Raw genomic sequence first — 24,738 nt, 5'->3', positions numbered from 1 at the left:
CTCATCAACCTCAAGTGCTTCTTGGTCCACCATCCAGAAGAAGTTCTCTCTGAAGTTCGTATGAACACTACCAGAAGTCAGACATTAGTAAGAATTAAGTCTGGTATGCAAAGATTTTTACCTTATTCAAGTAATATCCTGACACAGAGTCCTTGTAGGAACCAGGAACCAGGACACCTCGTAGTGCGGTTGAGCTAACGAGTGAATAAAATAAGTCAATGAGGGTTGTTAAAGGAAAAGAAGTAAATTATTTCTGTCATTAAATGAACTTCTCTGCAAGCGTACAATCCCGTCGGCAAATTTTGCAAACTTACAACTAGTGCAAAACATATTTCCTTTGCAGTCATCCTCGTATAAACCTCTACAGTTTTTGCAGAAGGTCTTGAATATCTCAGACTGATGGCCATAGCAAACTAAATGGACTCGGTTGATTGGAGATTTAAACCAGAATCAGCCAAACTATTGATCAAAGGGTGTTATGAATTCTTTTTCATCCTTCAATGCACACTACTTGTAATGTTAGTTCCGTATAAATATGTCTAAGTACAACTTCCTACACTTCCTAATAAATTCTAGTTTTATTCAAAAGCCGTCTATATGTAGCTCTCATCACCATATAATGTTTAACATGTTTTATTTGCTGTACAATTTCATCACAAAAATAAACACTGCCTCAAGATCAAACCAAAAAACACACGAGTGATTCTAAAAACAGAACATAAAATGAGCGACCCGATCGTTAAGGATGTTCGCGTGACGATTCACAATCGATGTTGAACGGCTGTGGCAGACTTGGGTGCGAGTCCTTTTTTCTCTTCCCTGGATACGCACTTCTGGGACGCATTTTCCCAACCAGTCTGTGTCTAGCCAGGCACTAAAAACGTTAATAAAATCACTAAAGAAAGCACCCTCTTCCGGGAATAAAGTAGATACAAAAAAAAAAAAACCTGGCCAAACTATCTTTACGCTCTACCATTAGCGTATTTGTTCGAGACATTTTTTCCTCCCCCACCATACCTTATGGTCACATAGGTGGGCAAATACTGGTGCTTCTTGCTTTTTTTTTTTGTTCCGTATGTGTGTATGTCCTTCACAAAAAGGGCGGGTGTATGCGTGCTCACGTCGTTTGTGTTCAATTTTATTAATGGATGTAATTTAATGTTATTAATCATCATCATAAGCACAGCCCATCATCAGTGCGCTTTGGATATGTGTGTATGTTTATCTTTCCTTCTTGCTGCCTTTTCCCCATTGTGTGGCACTTCCCTGCCGACCCTTATGGCACACCGTTATCTTATCTAACCCGCCGTATCGGTTCGGGAAATGGCAGCCAAATCACTGGCCTTGCACGCCTGGGACACCTTTCGAACCGATTTCCCGAGGTGTGTTCGTGATGTAGAGAGTTTGTTTTAGTTCTACGAAAAAGTTCAAAACAGGGATAGTGATCAGAAGGACTATTCAACGCTTCGAAACCCCGTGATCGAATTTAAAGGTGCAAAGTTTGTACATAAAACTCACCGTATAAATCGAAATCGACAACTAATTACGCTGGAAAACAAAATGACACTTAATCGTCTTATTTGTGGTGCACCCTTGGCGACGCCGTTCCACACATCGATCAACATATTTGCACAGCAAAACTGTGCACACAAATTAACTCAGACAAATGGGCCAAAGATCAAACTGTGCTAGCTTTGCAGATAAAAATAGCAATAAACAGTTGGCAGAATAAAAAAGCGTTCTCATTTGTTTGTGAGCGCCAAGTGGGCAGAAAAAGAAGCACCACACTAATGTCCCTTTTTGCTCGATGTTGATGAAGAATAGAGCTGCTAATGATTGTCACTATACATTTAACGATTGATGGATGGGATGGATCAGTTTAATGGTGTCTTCCGGTTGGCTGCGTTGGGACTCATTGCTGGTTGCATTTTTTTAAAGAAGCAACAAAATGATTTGTTTTTTGTTAATTTTATTCATAAGAAAGTTAGATTAATTTAACAATGAATTTCCTATCGTGAATAATTCCTCCTAAAAAAATGTATTTTATTATCTCCATATTTATTCAATTCAAGAAGAGAAGTAATTGAATTCCCAATCCTATGGCGCCTCCTTTATTTTAATTCTCTTTTAGGTCTCTGCTACATCCTCTCAATTTGATATATCTTTCTCCTTCAATTGGCGTCTACCAGCTACTTTTTTCTGATTTTATTTGGATACTTAACAATTTCCCTTCATTTTCTTCTCGCTCCATCGTTCGGTCGTTTTTTCCTCGATTTGTGGCTTTTTTTCGCCACAAACCAAGCCAAAGCCGCCAACATGGATTGATTTAACATTTGCATCGTTCACTTCATTTGAATAAACAAACCATAACGACGAATAAACGAGGGTGACAGTCGAAAAACAGAAAACACAAGTACCAGAGATCAAAGTAAAATTGAATCTCACCCTCGAGTCACCAATGTCACTCGTTTTGAAAACACCCAAGACACCCGAAACGGATAAGAACGGTTGCCTTCTTATTGGGCGTGTAACGAAGGGGAGGGAGTAGCCCTCGAACCACAACAACCGCAGCACCGAGCGAACAGATTTGAAAAGTTAATTAATGCAATCATGTTCTACCCAACGGTTTTTTTGTGTTGTGTTTCCCCAGAGAAATATCTTCTGAACAGCTCCTTCTCCTTTTTACCAAACTCAAACTATTGCCTTGAAAGTGAAATTTTACAACCACAACTACCACGGCTAAACCGGAAGGTCAACAGCCAACGATTCTAAGCAGTCAGTCAGTCAGCATCCTAATGACAGCAGCAAACTTTAATTAACTCCATTCACACTTCGTTCTGTTCTTTCTGACTGACGTCTCCCAAAACACACGCAACCCGTTTGGTCCCGGTGGTCAGTTTTATACATCCGGAGTAACGTTTGTTCGACGACTTTTTAATACCCTGCTACTTCCGCCCAGCGTTATCCAGCAAGGTCACACACAGACAAACACACACACACACACAAAAAATGGGGTACAGACAACTGTTTGACTAATTAATCGGTACCATGTAGCGGTGCAGGATGTGCCCATCGTTTCCCCTTTCCAAACCAACCTCCGAAAAGCAATTGTCCGTTGTGTTTCGTTTTTCTCAATGAACCACACAGAAAGAGAGTGATGCTGATGCTGTAAAGACGCCTTTTTTTCGCTAAAACGTGGAACTAGGCACACACAAAAAAAAAGCCTTCCAACCAACATAACCGCAACGCAAAGTAACAAAGCGTACAGCGGGAAAAAGGCGAAAGAAAAAGAAAATACTCGCCGACAAACAAAGCATCTTTGGAGCCAGCAGTCGTAAAAACTACACCAATTTCATATAAAATAATTAAATTAAGAGAATAGAGTTACCCTCCGTTACCGCGGGATGCCATCTCGCAATGTCCTAAACGGTAGCTAGTGCAGAAGATTGAAACAACACGATGAGTTTGTTGCTGTGTTGGGTGGGGGCGCCTTAACCCCGCATTAAGGGTGCAGCGCCACAGAGACGGCAGGCGAACAAGAAGCAAGTAAACAAATAAACTTCACCGAGCAAGGCCAACGATCGTGAGTGTGCTTGTCTTGTGCTGGGCAAGCGCCACCCGATCGTTTGACTTTTTTTGCAGGCAAAACACAAACACACACGCACACATAGGCGGTCGAAAGAAGGAAGGGAAGATTGAAAATTGAAACAATTGAACAGATCATTGGTCACCAGTAAAGGAGGATGGGCAGGGCAGGGCTTGTTAATAGTAGGGAACCGGGGGAAAACAAATCACGCGCCCAGGGAAAAGCACAGCAGCAGCGATGGCTGTTTGCTAACGATACCAAAAACGGGACCGAAACGATCGTTCCTCGGAAAAGAAAAAGGATTTTGCTCGACGACGTGAGAACCTTTGCAGAATTGTTTCAAGTAGACTGAGGGTGCGAGAGAGAGAGAGAGAGCGAGAGAGAGAGAGAGAGGGGGGTGATGAAGGTGAAGAGGGGTATGGCGCCGGCTGTAAAGCCGCACCATCGGGGTCGCCAGGTGCCAGGGTGGCTTGTATTAACATATGTTTAGATACCAATTATTTTGGATTTTATTTCGACCCCACGACCATGATTCCCGTGTTCGTTGGTTCTTTTCCGATCGACCATGAAAGTGGGCAGAGGGGAGAGGGGGTATGTGAGGTGTACGATCGGTTACAATACGGGAGCCACGGTACGCGAAACCGAAGCAAACCAGCAGGGTAGCCCCAAACGAGACAGCGAACGATCGAACGATCGAGCAAAGCACGAAAGATTTGTGCGCGTCAGCAAGCGACGAACCTCGAGCTAAGGCGAACCACCACCACGCTCATAGCGCCATCTAATGATGTATATGGCAGGGGCAAAGGCTTCTTCCCTTTCATTCACCTCCTTCCTCATCTACCTTTCGTGCCGTCGGGATGCTTTTGCTCGCAGCAACAGGGAAGACGTGAGCGAGAGAGAGATTCCATTTATCATCTTTACTTCCCAAAACCAACCCCCGGTGCGGTTTCTTCGATCGGCGGCATTGCGCCACGGGTTTGTAGCGGTGGCCCATGTTCGCTAAACGTTACACAAACTTAACCTCCTTGTGGAAATTAATCATGATGTGATCATTAAACCGAGATCACCTTCCGCTTCTTTCGCCTGGATCGGGCTATGCACGGCCACTACGGTGATTGATCGGTCGATCGAGAGAAGGGGTTGTAAACGGGTGGGGTTTGGGTTCATAAAAATTTTGGAAATTTTAATACATGTCACGCATGTGATCACAAATTCATGATCACGATCGTGACGGTAATTGTGAACTTCTTTTGCTTAAATTTTAATTGTAAAATTTTGGACGAGATTATAAGCTAGTGTAATACGAATATTTGCACTCTTTCTAGTAAAGAATGTAACCCCAATTAAACAAATCATTGTCTAGCACCTTTAGCCCTTTAATTGGCATTAATACAAGCGCATTAACGCAAGCAATCAGCTCAACCAAAAACGACACAAAACCGAACCTTCCGGCCCCGAAGGTCGGCTCATTTAAACAACAGCGTTACGCTGGTTAACTTTTAAGGTGACGAGCTTTAGGTTTTTACTCACCCAACAAAACAGGCCCCCAAATTAGCCTCTGTCTTCCCGTTTTTTTTTTTTTTTGTTTCCGTTTCCAAACCGATCGTCTCTTTTGCTTATCGGCACGATCGACGACTACGGCTCTACCTCACCTATGGGTGGCACCTGTCTCACGGAGTGCTACAGTGGTCAGGTTTCATCGTTTGTCGCTATTGATTAATAGACGAAGATTAAGATTAAGGCAACAAAAACCAACAACAAAACACAGCACTCGTAATGCTATACCTTTGATCGTTTCGGGATCGTTCGGCCCAATGGTTTCCGAAACGGAAGCGACATTTTATCCAAACTCTGGTGAAACGCCGTCGCCGAGACGTGGGGTTTTTCGATTCCGTTTTGGAATGTTTGCACCCGGGTGGCAATTAATGGTAATTGATGTTGTTTATCACCGGTTTAGGTACTTGTGTAAATTGTGGCAGCTCATTAGCCTTTTCTGTGGGTGAATCGCGCAGGATAATTCTAATTCTTACTTCTTATGACGCAAGGAGAATAAATATGTCGGATAAATTGCGCTTGATAAATGAGTTGATCGTGAAACGCGAGTAAAGCGGAGCATTTCAGCTACATCATTAATAACGCATAAATCCTCTGGAAACATTTTAAGGATTATTAATTGTTTGAGACACATTTTTTGGCTGGTTTTAAGATAAACGAAACGAAGTTTACAAAGCATCTACAAAACGAATTATCGAATTACAAGGAAAGGAAAAGCGTAATCATAAGCTCCAGCTAATTTTGATTCTAGTATGAGCTGATGATTCTCGGTGCAATATTCCTCTTACAAGAAGCACAAAATACCTTCAACACACCAAAAGGATCAAACATCAAAGTAGCATGTGTGTCCCCAAGGAGACACACCAGTAACATGATATACTTCGAACGTTGCAACGTATCGAGTCGTGGAAGCCCGGGGTGGGATTATAAGGGGAAAGGAAGGAGCGGCAATGGCGGCACACAGTTCCTAATAAAAACACGAAATCGAGAAACGCCGTAAAACGGAGTCGCTCGATCCGGTCCGTAAAAACGACGACGATTTCGGATGACTTTGAACGATTTTTTCTGCTTCTCTCGTATTTAGCCCGCTTTGGATAAACCTGTATTTTTGCCGGAGGTTCTCGAAAGCCATCTCCACGAGACACACTCGCACAAGCATGCGTGCGAGTGCGTGTATGTGTGTGGGTAAAATTGGCAATAATAAAAAAAAGGAATACAAAACCAACCGAAAACCCCGGCGTCGACCGGCGTCATCCGAGAGTTGGCGTCGTGTTACGATCGACGAGTCTTGCGCGGGACACTTTGATCTTGCGGCGCAAGCGCCGCTCTTTAACATCGTCCAAAACGGGACGGGCAAGACCTCCAAGCGGGCGACAACCCAAAACCGATATCCGGTGGGAGCACTGGGTGGGACTCGCCAAACGAAGCGAGCTAAAGAGCAACAGAGTAGAGTGGAGCAAATAAAATAAAAAAAAAACTAAAAACAGGACATTCACAGGAAACCGTTGCCTCTGCCCGGTTGTGCAGTTTTTTTTTTTTTTGCAGCTTACTATCTCTTTCTCAACCTTCCTTTAATCCACAACTTCGATTCACCCGTTGTTAGCATACATTCGCTCTTAAAGCTCACCAACGCATTCTGCTGCTCGATGCAGGTGATGCTGCAAGTGCGCCCGAAGTGTGGAGGGGGAAGGAAAAGCGACAAAGGAGTGTGGACGGTCGAGGGAAATGGCATTAAATATAAACACAAATCTGGCGTCGCTGCAAGCACCCTGTCGCTCGGCACCAGGGTTTTCCGTGCGGTGGGTGAGCGCATCTTAAAAGCGCACCGCACTTCACGAAACATGCGCTTTACGATGTTTAAGCCCTCCACACGAAAGTCTACGGATTGCGTGACGCACCCTGGAAACACCAAGCGAGCGGGCTGCGAGCTTTGATCGTGTGCGAGCAAAAGTGTGCATTAAGAAACGGGGCAGCCAGTTTGATTTGATTCTCACGGAGAAAAGCGATTAAAAACGCTAGGGAAGAGCTAGAGCGATAAAGGGGTTTTAAGCGAAGGAATAAAGTTATTGAAAGTAAGCATAAAATTTGAATAAAATTTTTTAAATTTTTTTCTTCAATTGAACTTAGCTTTTTTGAATGCTAAATATATTACAACGCTAGCAGTAGAATTGAAACGAGCTCCGAAATTGTATATAAGGGCAAAATATTCCCAAGGAATGCAATTTTCAAGAAATCATCTATTCACCCGATCACCCTATGCATCAGAAAAGTTTGATAAATTGCCATGATCACTAAGCTTTTTTTAAAATATTTATTTTATAGCATAATTAAATACCCGTTTAATGAGTGATCTGTAATGAATTATCTTAAACACTAAGAGGAACTATGGGTACATTTTCTACCCAAACCTGTCCATAATAAGCATTTTTTCTTATTATGAGATAGATAAGAGCGTTAAAAATATTTCAAAACGAAAATATGTCGGAAAATCTTAATTTTTGCATGAAATACTGCTGCAGTCTTGCAGAAATAGATTTTATTTATTTATACTTTGAATTAAAAAAATGACTGTAAATGCTGAGCGTGCAAACTGTAATTCTTTTTCTTCTCTCACAATAATATAGAATAGTATCATGGAATATAGCGCTTAGAGCAATAAAATGAACGCTTAGTTCGATGAGTTTTTAAGAAGAGAATAAGTAAATAGCACAACCAAATGACCTGGCATGCTATAATGAATTTTCATGAACACTAGTAGTAGCAATGAACATCAATAGAAAGGGCGAAGCTCATAAAAAATTTACTTTGAATACGCAAAAATTGTTTTAAGACTCAAAACTTGATCTCTATTGAACTATTGAAAATAATCAGGAAAAATTTTTTAAAGCATTAACCGATGCATAAAACAATACGGCACTGGACCGTCATAATTAATTATAAATAAATAAACCGATGCATAAGATTTAAATATAGCACATTCCCTATACACAAATTGCCTTAACAACCTCTACTAAGTTCTTTTTAATACAAATTTGCTTTAGTAGTACATCGATAACATCGGTTTTCTCAACGGGGTTGGTATAGTACTGAGATTTCTCATAGGAATAGTATTTTATAGCATTTTTTGATGAAACAAAATTAAATAATAACATTTGACAATACGGCATTGGACCGTCATAATCAATTATAAATAAATAAATAAAATTAAATAAAAAATATTATTCTAACAACGAGATCAAACTTTAACCATCAATCTTTGCCAATAGAATTTTTTACAATTTATCCTGCCGTTGGAAGTTTTATAAGTTGTTGCCTAAATAAATCATTTCCACCAGACACACTCACGCATAAACAGACACGCATTGGCACTCACATTCCAGTTACTATGTGTGCATTATGTGCCCAGCCTCTCCCACCTGCCGAGTGCTTCATCGTTCCGGTCGTGTTTTTAATGTGAAATCGTGTTTTTTTTTTATTTTCCTTCCCTCAGCGAATGCCCGTGTTCTATGTTTACGCGCACCCGTGTCGGGGCGGTATTTTTGCTTTTATGTAAAGCTCGAACACGGCGATCACCTCACCCCTGGACATCGAATCCCCTTCCCCGCTTCCCCCTCGCCCTGGGCCAAGTAGCTACGAGAAGTAATATTGATATTCATTTTTATTGATTGCTGGTAATCATTGCCATCACCCGGCGGCACCATCGGAAACGGATATTACATGCTTCCATCCCTCTCCCCTCAGGAGCTGGGTATTTGCTTGGGTGGGCTTTCTTCTCCACCCTTTTGCGCGAACAAGCGCAACGGCGATCCAGGGGTTTATTATCATTAATTATCGTTCGGTTGGAGTCTCGAGCTTGACCATTAAGAATGTGGTCTGAAGCGAGTCTTTTAATCTATTCTGAACAATTTCCAAGGATCATTCTTACGCTTATCGCAAAGCCTTCTTTAAACGGAGACTCACCAAAACACCTTTACAGTGTTTGAGTGTAATATTTACCTCAATCTAAAGGTTCGTATCATAAGACAAGCGCATCGGTTGCATCCATGCATTTCAGTCGCGGTGTAAGTAAGGAGTTTGACGGGACGGAAGAAATCAAAAAAAGTATAGTGTTACATACCCAAACGGTGGAGGCATCGCCAACCTTGAAGATAAGAGAGTAAACGGGTATTAATGACACTGGTAAAATTGGAGTTAAAATCAAAATTGCATTTGGAAAAGCCTCGCTCGCACGACTCGATCAAGTACGGAATTCGCACGGAATTCAGGCTTTTGCCGTTGAGGGTATTGGGGGTTTGGGGATTAATGGTTTCTACACTTTACGGGGGATAAACTACTACACGGGATACTTAACGGGATGATTTAACAAACGCTCTTTATCGCTATGCAAGCATCAGCCTTGGGTCGGATGTTTTCATTTAGCGAATTAGCATCACCAGCAACATCATCCATCCGTTCATCACCCAGAAATTTGGGGACCACCCCCGAAGGGATGTAAAAGGTGGCGATAAAAAAATGGACCATCAACCCCACTCTCTCTCACTCTCTATCTTCTTTAAAGGAGGCGAAAAACAAACATCCGAAACGAGTCGAAATAATACAATACACGATACAAACAAGCATGATCATCGACATCATCTCTCTTCGGTCGAATGTTTTAGAAAAGCATTAGAAATTGCACCGCTGTGTCGCTTTGTATGTTTTCTGTAAAATTTCACGCCCCTACCACCCTTCCTCCTACCCGAAATGGGTTTCGGATTTGAGGCCCGCTGTTCATGTTCAGTGGAGGCATTTTTTGTTTTTTCTTCGGTTCGCGCTCCAACACAAAACAATCGAGCATAAATCAATAAATGGCGCCATTATTATTGATACCCATTTTTTTTTTCTTCCTCAACGACGAGCCTCCGAAACGGCCTCAACGCGGTCTCATTATTTTGTTTGCTTTGGAGAGAAGAGGCAACTAAAACAAAAACGCACGCCAGAATAAAACATATCGTTTGCACGCCATATCCGACAGACGGAATTCAATTTATGCGTTCGATTCGGCGGCGGGCTTTTTGGGGCTTTGCTTTTTCTATCTCTCTCTCTCTCTCTCTCTCCTTCGCCTTTTCCATCAAGTTGTTTTTGTATGTGTGTGTGTGGTTAAGAAATGATAGGAATCCTATCCCAACAGGAGAGAACAATCGGGCGACATACTCGAGAACGTTTAGTTACAAATACGTTCCTTGTCAGAAAGTCGGCGATCCTTGTCCTGACGCTGGATAGTAGGGCTCAAGATGTGGAGCAATTTATCTAGCAGTGGAGTTTTGTTCTGTTTTTTTCTCTTCTCGATTTTTTTATTTTAAGCTTGTATGTGTTTCTTTTGAATCTTCAAGTGTAGTTTGAAGTTTTGAGGAAGAAATACCGAAAAACGGATATCGAAACGATGATGGAACGCTGGGCTTGAGAATCGCAAGGAATTGTGTACAATTTCGAGAGCATAATTTTGGCTTCTTTTTACTTGCGCTTGCTTGATGATTCAACGAGATTTTGGTTTTTTTTTCTTCTAGATCGTATTCTAATGTTCCCTTTAGAATACGGTTGCAATGTTGTATTATACATTTTGGAACTCATTTATGACAGCAAAAATTAATTTTCTTGACCATAACATTTTTATTGATTTTTATATAAACTCATGTTTCTTGAAAACAACCACTGACGAGCACAGCAAATTGTATAATTAATCACATTTTTAAATAAATTGCTTTGATAACTTAGTTCATTTGCCAGGTTCGTTTCTAGCTAAAATAAAGGAAACCAAGTCTCTCTAGTAAAATACTGCCAATTAAGTGTACTCATTTCTTAACGAGTTCACACAAACACACATTTTAAAATGCGAGTTGCACTTTAAAATGCATTCACTTTTCGCATTTATCGAAGTGCTTAAAAGCAGTAAGTATGAAATTTGTGTTCTGCTCTCCCTCTTCTTGGCTTAACAACCTCTAAGGTCATGCCGGCCAACGAATAGCTTACAAGACTTGCCGATACCCAGTAGTCAGTCCTCACTACGGGGGTCGGTCCGGATGGGATTTGAACCCCGTTCGCCTACAGCCCGTGTTTTGTTATGAAGGAAAAAAAGTTAAAATTTGTCAAGAAAATATAGCAAAATTTCCTTATCACTCTACTCGTGATGAACATCCTGATCCTGATCCTGATACCAGCAGATGAATTATCGAATGAAAATTCACCATAAATAATGATACTTTAGCGAAAAGAAGAATACATAGTTTCTTCTTTGCATGTCGCGAAATGAAGAACGCGGAACAAAATAATGTGAGTCATGTAGGTTCATTATTTATGGAAAAATATGTATAACACTACCATACTGTGAAACGAGTCTCAGAAAAATTAAAAATGGCTTCCCTTAATATCACAGTTCAAGGAGGAAATAAATTGCCTTTTGATTTTAATTGACATTTAAAATATTTTTTGATACGTCAAACCATTAAAAGCATTCGATGCTGCTAGTGTTGCTAAAAAGTAATTAAAGACGCTAAAACTGGAAACTTGGAAAATAAGACGTTTGATGGTTTAAGTTTTAATTGAAGTTACTTGTAACATAAATGAAGATAGCAATATTGTTTACAGTCATAACTTTAGTCCAAAAAACAATTGAATTTTGCTTTAATTATCTCCACTTCACATCACTCCCGAAAAGTAAATTCTTTAGAATTCTCGGTAATTGACGAGCATGATCCAAAACTAATATAATTAATATCGCCTGATACGGATGCAAATATCATCTACAGCCTGAATTTCCGAATATCTTCCCTTTAAGTCCCCGTGATTTTCACTCCAAACGCTCTTGCTTTGATGTCGCAATCGACTGCTCTCAAGCACCAAGATAAGCATCCTGCAAGTGGACACTACACAATCTCTACACCAACACGCACAAACACACAAGCAAGACATTCTTATTTCACTTCATTTTTCAAGCCCTCACCCGTAGTAGACATTCTCATTCTAATGAAGATGCCACCGAAAACAAACGCTTAACGAGCCGATTTGTCAATGCCCCATTCATTGGTCACCCAAAAGAACTCGCTTCTTCCCGCTCGCGTCTCTGCACTTCCAATCGCGATACTACATCAAACCGGGAGGTCTTCGCGGGAAGCGTTCCAGTTTTTTTTTTTTTTTGGTCCCGCAGGTGTCGACAGGAGTTAGTGGATTTGTTGTTTGTGGATCGATATTTATTTCGTTTGGCCGCGGAAACACCACACCAGCAAGGGGAAGCAGCAAACGTTCCTCGCATCTTAAGCCCGTTCCGTTCTCATTAGGCGGTAGGCGAAATTCGAAAGCCGTGTCGGGTGGTCCCACCAGCAGCGGGTTCGCTCATTATCGGCAATTAATATGCAGAAACGGGAAACAAAAACGCTGGCGATGGGGTTGGATGAAAGAGGAGAAAACCAATAAACCCACCGAGTCGATCTCTGGGATCCCAGTAAAACCAGTTCGAAACACATCGAACACACATTGCGGGTGCGCGGTGCACGAACGATCGGTCTAGGACGAACAGACGGATAATCCACCGCACGAATGGAGCAATTAACCAGCTGCATGCTGTGGTGAGTGTTGTGCTGATGGAGAAGGGAATTAATTTCTTCTTTTTACTACCAGTCACCCTGGTGGTGGGCTATTGACGAGGTGACGCATTTTTTGTTTGGTGAACCCGAAAAGAAACAAAATTGGACCTCCGATATCTTCCCACACTTGGGCAAGTAATCTTGTTTGGTGTGTCTCTTGGGGGTGATTGTTGCATAAAGATCGAACCACTCCACCTGATGAGATGTCCCCAGAATCAATGATGTCTCTCCAGCGTTCATCAATATTCACGCAACTTGGCAAGACAGACAGGGGGGGAAAAAATCGCCAAAACCGTATCACATCGTACTGATGCAAATCCTGATGGCCTTTTGTACTTGTAGCCGCATCGATCGCTCATGACGCTCGTTGGGGTCATTATTTTTGCGATGGTCCCAATTTGCATGTGCACTGTGCAGTACATGCGTGCTTTCACACGCCAGGCCGAGCTCGCAAAAGGTCTCACCCTACCAACCGGTAAAGGGTCACTCCAGTTGTCGTTACCAGTCCGGAGCACACTACTACCAGGGGACAGTTGTAGGGGTGATGTCTGTCGCCAACCGAACACAACAAACGGCGACGACGTTGGCGACAAATCCCTTCCTCTTTACAACTTCCCTTCGCAAAAGCCTCGTCATAAAGGCAGCATACGCAAAAAAAAGGGCACAGGTACCCACGGCACGACGCGTGGAATAGACTGGCCGAGAAATCGCGCGATCCTCGCACAAAAATATCGGGGCAGCAAGGGATGAAGCTTGAAAAGCAACCGGCGTAAACAAATACGCCGTGGTAGCGATTTAATCAGCTCTTCTCTTCACGATCGTTCGGACGGTTGGGCTTGAAGCTGAATCCAAAACCGAAAAACCAAAACGGCAAAAACCCACTGTCTGGCGCCTTTTGCGAATCCTCCACAAAGTCTCGGCCACGGAAGCACGAGCCCAACGGTGCGAGAGGAAATATTTATAATTTTTCCTCGTTTTGCCGCCCCGATACCCGAAAAAACGCGAAAAACCTCGCCAAAGCTGTCCTCGGCAGAAGAAATCAACATAAATAATGTGGCGCCCGTGCTTGGGACGTCCGAAGCATGTGCCGTGTGTCGCGAAAGGGGAAACTTTAGGAAGAATTTGCGAGTTTGATACAGTTTTCTGCGCTACCTCTTCGATCTTTCATTCTGTTCTGTTTCTTCGTTTGTATCCTCAGTTTCGTTTTCTCGACGATCTCGTTACAATGTGAGGATTGTCTTTTTATTTTCGCGTTTCGTTTTAGTCACGTTTTAGCCAGGGGATCACCAACAAAAAAAAAAAAAACAAACAAACCGTCCCACAGTCAGTACGAACGAGCTGCTCGTTTGTCGTTTGGCGCCCCAATTCAACGATTCACCTGCCTCCCGATTCACCGAAAATTGATCTAATCAAACCCAGAAGAAACTCATACGCGTAAGTATACAGTTCACCTTCAACTTCAAATACCTTTCCGTATGATCCTTTCCGAAAGGTTCTAATACTCATTCACCGAAAAAGGGCAATCAGTTATGTCTTGTTAAACAATGTCAGCAATTGGTTAGGCGCTAGTGTGACAATCGATTAATGGATGAAAGCTGAACACTTACCTATGAAGAGAAAAGAGAAGAAAAGGAAAAAAAGTAGATGTTATTAGTTTGTTGTAATTTGAAATTTGAAATAATTTGAAAGCATAAGAATGAATTTTTATAGCATCTGGATGAATTCTTTAGTGTTCTAGAGATGGACGAATGGAATTCATTCTCGCAGCGAAGCAGTATGGATTGGAACTAGAGCTCATTTTCTCAAAAAATAATTCCTCAACTCAACGTCCTCAACTTTCAAACCATGACCGTCCCACAATCAGTGGATATTTTTCCCAATTTTTACTCTTATTCTTGGCTTAACGACCTTCTAGTCCATGCCGGTCATGTAAGTCATGATCGATAACTACGTCATGATCTCTCCCGATCAAATAATGAGCGAAAAGAATCCGAATGAATTTACTCAGATTTATTGGAATTCGTTTTTGTTATTAATATAGCCGCAATCGAGAGTCAGAAGTATAAGAATAGCGACCTGCTTTCATGAATATTCAATCGTTTCCAGAATCATAATCCTAATATGTATTTAAATTCTCCCAAAATTACATTTTCAAATGCTCAATGAACTGCTTTAATCTTGTTTAATAAGTAGACCAAAGTTTAAAGTCATTCTCGACATGACTTAACAAAAAAAAAACCCTTTAAACTCTTGGATTTATGACACCCAGAGTTCAATGAATATTTATTTTATTAAAATCTGGACTTACTCTGCAGATTTCCTGTACCAAAGGACAATATTCTTCGGCAGCAATAGTTTAATTTTCTTCGTATCAAATGCAATGCATTTCGATGGCTTGTGTGATTTTGTATGCATAATAAAAACTCCAATCTAAAACGATTAACTCAAGTTCATTCGTAATCGTTACGATTCCCTCTTGCGGAACGAATCAGAATCACGAAACGAACCTGCTGTTGAAACCTATCTACTACAGTGTACCTGTTTGTAATTACATTGTTCATCAATTTGTTCGCCCGAAAAGCGACTTACATTAATAGAAACATAAGCTTAGCATGTTACGATCCCTCATCTCCCCGATCAGTGTAAACCGGTAGTGTTGAGCAGCAGGCAAAGCCTCAGAGCCTCAGATAACTAATGGCTCGATCGGCTTATCTAGCTGCTTGTGCATCCAACCGATCTACGCTGTCGTGCGGAATCGAGCCTTCCAAAGGCTTCCCAGTCTACTTATCCCCACACCTAACGTGAATCAAAACCCTACCCCCTCTGCTACTCTACGCCGAAGATGATGATGATGAATATGTGTACATTCTTTTCTAGGCGCATTGAAGCGGTGTGGAACGTTTAAGATATCGACACGGTTAAGGGAAAGGCGCACGGTTTTGTACCCAAGTTCACAGTCAATTAGAGCTGTGTTGGAGATGTTTCGCTCTCGCGCTCTTCCTGCGATATGACTACGATTAGTGATCACGTTTCCATTGTGTCTGGTGAATGTTTGTGATTGTTACATGTCCGAAATGTCCGTTTCTGCTTGTAATCACTTAATTTGTTGCTTAAACAGCAGCTTTTTTTTTTGTTAATTATTGCTTCGTACAGCTGCAGAACAGTTTTATGAGTTCGTTTCGCGTCTCGCTCCTGTATCGTCGAACACTCTCCCTTCGTAACGAGATAATCACAGTCTAGTGGTGTAGCTGCCTTCGAATGGCGAGGATATTCGCACAGCCCCAAAACAAACCTCTTCCCCAAAAACACACACACAAATCATAAATAATTGATAATTATCGTTCTGCTGCTCGTGATTGACCCTTCCATGCTGGTGCTGGTCCTTATGCTCAGTGTTCTTAAACGTTTAGCCCACGTCGCGGGCTTGGGAGGCTGCGCACGGGACCCTTTGCGTGACCGAGGGTAAAAACGTGGCCCTTGCAAACACACACACACACACACACACACACAGACCAAAAGCGCTCATCACCATCATCATCTTCATCTTCGGGTATTGGGTTGGGGCATTGGGTGCATCGTCGTGGGGTCCATTGTTTGTTTTTGCTGTCCAATTTTCTTCGGCCAGCGTGTTTAGTGTGGTTCAGCTTTTGTTTTCTTTATTGCATTTTGAGCATCATAAAATCATAACGCTGCGTCTCGGCTGTGCGACTTTGGGCTTGTTCGTTTTCAATTTTATACACTCTTCAGCGATACTATAAAGAGCAGCTGCGAGTGCTATAAAATATAATACCAAGAGGGTTAAGAATTTTAAGAATGATTAAATTTATCTTAATAGGTTTAAGATAATCAATAATAGTTCAAACGACATTTATAGCTGCAAAAGAATGCCGAATGCGTTTAAGATATTCTAATTTAAACCTAATTCCAATGACAATGAATTTTTAAAAAGAACAGAGATTAAACAACACATTCCCAAATTCAATCACCATTAGTTTGCCCATCGGCCCCAAATCGATTGGCAAAACTATGCATACGAAAGGGGCTCGAAAGACTTTTGCTAGAAATGGAGGACCACCCAAGACGGACCATGAATGATCTGCAACTTACTGCGGCAAGGCAAAAAAAAAAACCACAAAACCACACGCATTTTATCCTGTCCTTTTTCCTTGCTTCTTTCTTGGGGTAACATCTTCCCGCGAACAGGATTGATTGGACCTTGTTAACAAAACGGTTCGGCACCGGTTTCTAAACATTAATCCCAAGACTTACAACACCGTTTCGGCGTGTTGGCCCGATACTCTGCGCTTTCAAAAAGACCTTCTCCAACGGCTACAGTGAGCCGTTGGATAAAGCCTTACCGAGAGAAATAAAGTTATGACGGTTCTGACCAAATCTGGTGTGTGTGTGTGTGTGTCCGTGGGCTTCCCGGCTGATGCTAAAAGGTAAAAGATTCGGCGCGAACCGGGCCGCACCGGTGGAGGTAGTTTACAATTATTTATGAATTATTTGTTTTTGCACGCTGTTCATCTGGAATCGTATGGGAAGTTACAAGGAGTTGGGAAATTGGGATCCGAGAACAGGGTTGGTAAGGGTAGATGCGCCACGAAAATGCTCGGAACCGGACCACCTCGGTTGTGTGCTAAGCCAGACGATCGGCAGTGATAAAGCCGTTGCGAACGGGCAACGTTCCTGCGCAAATGTTCTTGCCAATGGTATGCTGCAAGAATTTTCCTTCCGTCCGCATATACACACATGCACACATGATCGCCGTATATTTAAATGATCGCGAATCGTGCCAGCGTCATGGGGCAGGATTGCATTGGTGGCTGGATAAATTGGTCACGCTTTTCCGCGAGGCTCAGGTGAATGCGGGAGTTGTTTGTGCACGGGCGAACCCAGCGCCAGACAGTCGCCATTGTTGTGTTTTGTGTGGTGGGCGCCGGGTTTTCCTCGATCGCCGGTACGATCGCTTCCGATAGACCACCACGATGAGAATGGATTCAGGGTGCATGGGACAGGGTAGCTTGGGCTAGCCAACCGACGCCAAGGAACCAGTGCCACCCACTGCAGCTGGAGTTTCTCTGCGTGCAGATCGTTTATCGGTTCGCCATGGTTTACACTGGACGGTGCAAAAATTGACCATGAAGGGACGTGGGTCGAATGCGGTAGAGTTCTGTTGCGAACAGGTTCTAGAGCTTGGAGCGTGAAGGTTGTCGCTGACCAGACCTTCAGCATTATTGGTTGGAGTAAAACACTTCTAGCTTCTAGAGATGTAGTTCAGTATTCAAAAGCATTTGTTTAACGTAGACTGATTTGTTAAAATCACCTTATTATTATATTTTTTTAAGTGAAAATGCTGAGTTTTTCGACATGTATACGTGCGCTAATGACTATTTATTGTGTTATCTTCTTCTTCTTGGCTTGACGACCACCTAGGTCGATATGTCAAGTCGAATTGCTGTGTACTACGTGCTGCTATAAAGCACTTTGTTTAACTGTCATTTTGAAATGGACATCAGAAGACCCCAAGTCGTTTGATACCAACCATTGCTCTGAGTATATTGCTTTTGATTACTTTGGTAATTGCTCTTAAATAGTGATAGACTACACAGTTTTAGGCGAGAATCACAATTGAGGAGGACACAAATACGCAACAAACGATGTCTAAACTCCCAAAGAAACAACTAGACTAATGCCAAATTCCACCCGCATAAGACGACTCCAAAACAGAAGCATGTTACCAAAATTCGTTTCCCCCAGAAGTAAGCCCATGCAGCCCCTATCCACCTTTTCGAGCATTCCTCGTTTCAAAGTTTTTATTTCTCTTTCAATCAATTATTCAATTTTGTCTCAATTGGACACAGTTGGATTCGGGAAACATTCTTTCCGTTCTCTGTTTTTTTTTTTTTTTTTTTTGAGGACAAAGACAAGCCTAGTGGAAAGAGATTTTCTAATGTTTAAAGATCATCATGCTTGTTCGTATCAAATTATGACTCGAGATTCCCTAAGCTCCCTTGCGCCCGCATGTAAGACTGGAAGGGCGCTGATACCATTGCTAACATCACTGCTCCACGCGCCTCACTGTCCATTGTCCAACATCACCGAATCGGAGACTTTTTTCTTTCATTGCGCCCTTGCGCTGCCGAATCAAAACTCTTCAAAATCAGGCTTCTTGATGTTTCCGAAAAATTGTACTCCTGCTGCCTGCACCGGCCAAACCAGCATAAGTTCCCGAACCCCATCTTGGGTTTGGGCCCTTGTTCGGGCTTGACGCACAACATATGTCAAGTTATTTTGTTTTACTGATTTTTATATGTCTCCCTTCTAACGTCTCCCAGCGTTGCCGGGTCTCTAACGGAGAAACTGCCACCCTTGATGGATGCCGGCTCCAAGTTGGAAATAGACGCGATGCGCTCGAACTTGTCTTCCCAAAGGACTATGATGACAAGTTTTGCTTTTTCTTCCACGCCAACCCTCCCTGTCTCTCTGTCTCATGCTACCTTTTTCCCTTTTTCCAAAAAAAAAATGACTAAGGCAATCGAAGTCCACTGCATTTCTCTTAGCCTTAGTTTTAGAAGGAATACGGAACGCAGTAACAGGAAAAAATGGAACATAAATAGGATGTGTAGAATGTCTCGCAGACAACCTCAAACCTACCTGCCCGTACCGAAAACCATTCTTCTCGAAGCAAGCATTTCATTATGTCAATCCTCATTTCAAATCCTCCCCTTGTCCCTCTCGCTGGACCGAATGGATCGCAAAGGGTGCAGCCAGGATTCCGATGCCGTTCGACATTTCGTCGATCAAGCGTTTGACGTGCGGAATGATGTCTATGGCTTTTGGGAACACCGAGCACGGGGTAACGAGGTAACGAATGAATAAAAAAAAAAACGTCCCTTCTTTTGTGCCGATCGAGAATTCTGAAACGCCATAAGGGTGGGCGCGCGCGCGCGCTCACGTCTCCCCCGACAGGGCTGAGGCGCCCCCAGGATGCGAAACACAAAAATCAATCTCCCTCGCACAAACGTCTCCGTCGCACATGCTTTCCTGATATCGATCTGATCTCTGGCTGTTGTCGATGTGTTTCTGTCGACTGTTGTCGGAGTTGTGTTTCTTTTGACTTCGTTCCCTTTGTTCATCTCACCCTCACCAAACTGCATTGCGCCATCTTCGCCCGTACCGGGATGGTGAAGTTTTCTGGGAGTTTATTTTATCCTGATTGGTGTCGGCTTCGGTTTCGCTTCGATCGTTCTGCCCAAACTCTGCTGACGAGGAAGTAAGAAACAGCAAGAATTACAGTTTGCAGTTGGATGGTGGCCTGGTTTGCTACCGAACTGTCGCTTAAAGTCGTCATTTGTTTAGTGAGAACGATTGGTTGCGTTCTTTGACTGACTGACTGACTGACTGACGTACTGGTAGGCTGACTGGTTGGTTTAAAGCGTAAGAATTTCGCTTTATACCATTCACTTCTAAATTATATTTCTAATGCTTTTTCAAAAGTTGCTCTTTAATGACCAGGAAAAAATATAATCATCGTCTATTCCCGAATCTGAAGCTTGTCAACTCTTCTCTTAAAGGTAGTTCGTTGTGAGCTTACATTTTAAAAGGAGTTAGACTTTTATAGCCATTTTATTTTACGCATTAAAAATAATAATGGCTGCCATTATTTGCTGCAGAAAATAATAATTTGCTAAAGAAAAAAATTGCTGTTTTTAGATAAAGCCTGCAAGGTGGCCCGGTGTTAGAGGCGACAGCGGCGATCTTCGCATGGCAGAATCATCGTATAAGGACCGTCTCCTCGTTGTGAGCACTTGACTATTCAACTACGTGGTATCAACAGGTCTAGTAAACCATTTGATGATTGCCGTGACCTAAAAGGTCAGTAAGCCATTAACAAAAAGAAAAAATTATGGATCATATACTGTGAAGCTTTACAACACAAAAATTTTCGACCAGTGTTTACAATTCTATTATTCAAAGAATGAGGCCCAAACTATTGCTTAAAGTCCCATGAGGCCCAAACTATTGCTGTCAGATAATTTAAGTTTTTTGAGGTTAGTATTACAGCTCTTAATTTTGTCTTTTGCCTCTGGAAGAGCAAGTTTAGTTTAGTTTGCATGCCAATTAAGATCTACATTGTCAATTATGGTTCAAGGAAGATTATCAAACTAATTATGAGCTATTGACGTGAATAAGTTAGTATTGAAAATTGTACTAAAACCGAGGAAGATAAAAGATCTCAACTATTTGAGAAAGATTCTCTTGGAAGCTTACCCAATTTTTTGACAGTTCTTGGCTCAACTTCAACTGCAACGGTGAGCGGTCAGAAAGTATTCGATCGATCATTCATTCCGCATCGATCTTAAACTATCCCTACGGTTACCTGTTCGAACCTAGAACCCTTTTGTTCGTACGTTACTGGCGCCAGCCCCGTGAGCGACCCGAGCGACGAACCGTGGACCAAAAAACCCACCAATTATCACGTTTGACAAATGTCTGCGAGAAATTCGTTCCCACAAGCGCGAGCGCGGAAGCGAAACCATCCATCATCATCCACCCAGTGACACGCTTTCCTGTCTCCCACACCTCCCCATCCCTTGTTCCCTCTCCCCTGTCCCTTTTTCTCACGCGGCGTCTCCGCCCTCCCCCCCCCCCCCCTCCAACTCATGACTTGATTAGAGTGAGCACACGGATACGGTGGGACCTCCCCTGCACACGGCGGCGATCATCTTCGATCATAATCGATATCATGATTTAAAGCGATCGCTCATTCAAGAGTGGCCCAAGACCAAGGCGCCAGCCCAACCACGGGTCGCTTTACATTGTAGGGCTAATCGAATACGCGCACCGGCGACGGAAGGGCACGATTGGACGAAAGGTTGAGAAAGAGCAAGAACAAACAAAACATGTAATTATATGGTTTAACAAAACGCGTACCCCGAACGAACCCATCACGGCCCGATTGGGATACCCTTGCGGCTTATTGGGTACCCAGCCAGCGGGTCATCGGACCGCGGGACAGCGGATCATAAATAATCAGGAAGCGCCGGTAAGCGAACGGCGGAGGGTGCGTGCGGTAGGGAAGAAGCAGAAAAAAGCAACCTTTAATATGCCATAAAATATCCCTGATCTTTGTGGTACGTTCTTTTCCAGCCGTGAGTTTCTCGAAAGCCGTTGAGCCCTCACCGAGGGACACACAGAGGTTCAGTTATGATGAGATGGGTGTTGATGGGTGCTCGGTGTTGTTATTATTCCATTAATAATGTTGAAGAATCCCTTCCGTTGAAAGTCCGTGGCTGTGTGTGTGTGTGTGTGTGCTGCATCTGGCGCAGTTAAAGCTGTGTGCCTTAAGCTATCAAGATTCTGGAGGCTGTTGGAGCCAACGCCAATGGGGGAAAAAAACCGAGCGCGAAAGAAATGTAGATCACGAGCAATTGAATCGCCCAGACCAGTCGAATAGACCCTGTAGACTCTCCTTTCCCATGCTGGGTGGCACTGATCCTTAGCCTGCAAATGTAAGCGCTGATCGTTGCTGAGCGTAGCAGATGTATTAATTTGCTTTGCTTTCGTCAAGCGCTTACTGTTGAGCACGCTCCGGAGCTAAACTTGAAGCCCCAAAAAACATGGAAGCAAGGTTAAAAAACAAAACAACAACTCACTCTAGCGCTAGTTTGAAGGTTTTTAGCATTAAAATAGACACACACAGAGGGTCGAACGAACAAGAAGGAAAATCGAACAAGCTCGTACAAACAAGCAGCTAGACCTAGATACGAAATAGGTGTAGCCATTCGCAGTTGGGCGTTTGTTTTGTCTTTCTCTATCTCCCTCTCTCTCTTTCTCAAACCTAAACACATTCGGCCTTTAACAAAAAAAAAAAATGTACAAAAGGCCTATAAAGGATGATTTATGAGATTTTGATTAGATTACGTTTTTATGGTTAATTAATTGAATGCTTCGTTCGCCCAAAAAAAAAAAACAAAGAGCAGTGTAGCTGTGCTGCGTCATTCTCTTTTTGGATTTGTCATTAGTAGTAGTAGTAGCAGCGGCATGTGTGTGTATTTTTAAAAATATTTTTCTACCAAACTTTTCCTTATTTTTGGGGAGAGAAACTATCGAATGGAAAGGTAATAACAATTTGGCTAAGGAATGCATCTGAAGACTTAATTTTTCTTTATAGAAATAAATTTATCTTTTGTATTTTATTCAAAAATTAGACGTTAAACAATTCAGCAGCAAATTACAAATATTTCTTTATGTTTTCCTACTCTTGACACGAGCAAAACAAACGGCTTGACCACCAAAACAGCCACCAAAGTCCGTGGAATTAATTATCATAAACTAATATAAAGTTTGGCGAGGGAAATCCATGTGAGCTCTTGCTTCTTCTTTCGTTTACCTTTTTCTGGTCTGGACTGTCGGTACGAACGCCCAATACCGACCCCCACATACATAAAATCACTCGAGCTAGTGTCAGGGATTTGTGGGAGGTCCATTGTTTCTGTCCTCTCGAAGAAGTCTTGGCAGAATCATCGCAAGGTTAACAGGCCTCGCGACGGTAGCGAAGGATGATTTTCAATTTTTCAATTTTCTATTCCCTGGAGCTGGAAACGCTCCTCTATTTCTATCTCGCTGGATAGAGTGATCAATTTTTCAGTACCTTCAAACGTTGATTTCTAACCTCTATTCCGATCACTCACGGAGCAGTGTTTATCATCATCGTTATTATGATTGGCGCGACTGTTTGAACTTCCCCAAAAAACCTGTCAGCAAAGGCAAGGTTAGCATTTTGTGTATTAATTAATCCGCACAGTTTGACGCGGATGTTTCGTGCTTTGCATAAACAATTATAGACGGTCCTCAGCACTCAACACACACACATACACTAATCAGCGCTGTGTGTGGCTTAAAAGCGCATTTCAGCGTTGAAAGTTGGATGGAGTCGAGCATATTAATGGTTTAAAGCAATATGCAGATTAGGAGGTTAAGAACGGTTTAGAAGCATGCAAACTTTTGTATCATTTTTTTTTCTGTTGCTTATCTAATTTGCAATAACAGACGATACGGCGCAAACCGTCATAAAATAAAATAAAATCTCTAGGCACAAGCTGCCCGGACTTTGCTTTCGCACGGACGCACGCTAACGAATGCAAATGGAATCAATCAAGGCACAGGTCTTGTGTCGCGACAGTAATAAACTCCGACACCGTTCCGGGCACAGTTTCGTGTGACGTGATGGCGACGGCATGAATTAAACGCAAGTGTACGAATTATACGTACCCTTCAGAGGGGTGAACTTCGGTTGGAACAGTCTAGAGAAGAAAAAAAGCTTCTCTGCTTCAAAACTCGATCATAACGCTTTGTGAACCTTCTTATCAGTGGTGAAGAATGTCTCGCAATACTGTACAAAAATCACGAAATCTTTCATTTACGTTTTCTGCTCCTCTTCAACTGTGGACATCTCCAACATTTGGACCACACAAAGGCGCTCTTATTTGTTGAAGGAAATTGAACAAAAAAAAAACAAAGGCCGAACCTTTCCTGAAGCCGACCCAACAAAGCCAGCAGGGGGTGCATAAAATGCTAGAAAGTCGTGCTCCAAGCAGATTGTTGCCTAAGGTCCGTCGGAGATGCATCGACTGTGCAGCCGATTATGGATTGTTTCCTGGGTGCGAGTGGTATTGAAGAATTGGGTAAGGGCATAATATTGTTGTCAGATACAACGAACGATGGAAAAGCTTTATTTGTATGTGATAAATACTTAAATATAAATATAAAATTATAGTAACTTTATAGCAAGCTACGTGAGTTCATTTTGCACCCCTTTTGAGTACAAATATCTCTGCCGGAATATGCTAAAACTAACCGACCGATAAACATTTATGAGCATGTCCTCGCTTTTAACGTGCGTGTTCACATGTCTGTGTGCGTGTTTTGCACTACCCTTGCTAAGTGCACCGACGCACTCGGAATCGCTTGCAG

At 42.4% G+C, this 24,738-nt stretch overlaps 1 protein-coding gene across 2 annotated transcripts in view; it reads right to left on the bottom strand.

Moving 5' to 3' along the window:
* Window positions 1-24,738, bottom strand: part of LOC126567918 (optomotor-blind protein) — a 119,248-nt gene that overhangs the window by 35,951 nt on the left and 58,559 nt on the right. The window contains exon 4 of one of the 2 annotated variants that reach the window (XM_050224281.1): window positions 9,258-9,281. The exons of the other annotated variant lie outside the window; for it this stretch is intronic. Coding sequence (XP_050080238.1) covers window positions 9,258-9,281 — 24 coding nt within the window. The remainder of the gene's footprint in view (window positions 1-9,257; window positions 9,282-24,738) is intronic. 2 annotated transcript variants of the gene reach the window in all.

The sequence above is a fragment of the Anopheles maculipalpis genome, chromosome 2RL (genome assembly GCF_943734695.1).
Source record: "Anopheles maculipalpis chromosome 2RL, idAnoMacuDA_375_x, whole genome shotgun sequence".
In the NCBI taxonomy this organism is placed as follows: domain Eukaryota; kingdom Metazoa; phylum Arthropoda; class Insecta; order Diptera; family Culicidae; genus Anopheles; species Anopheles maculipalpis.
Note: the sequence above shows the minus strand (reverse complement) of the source record. Positions and strands in the feature narration are given on the sequence as shown.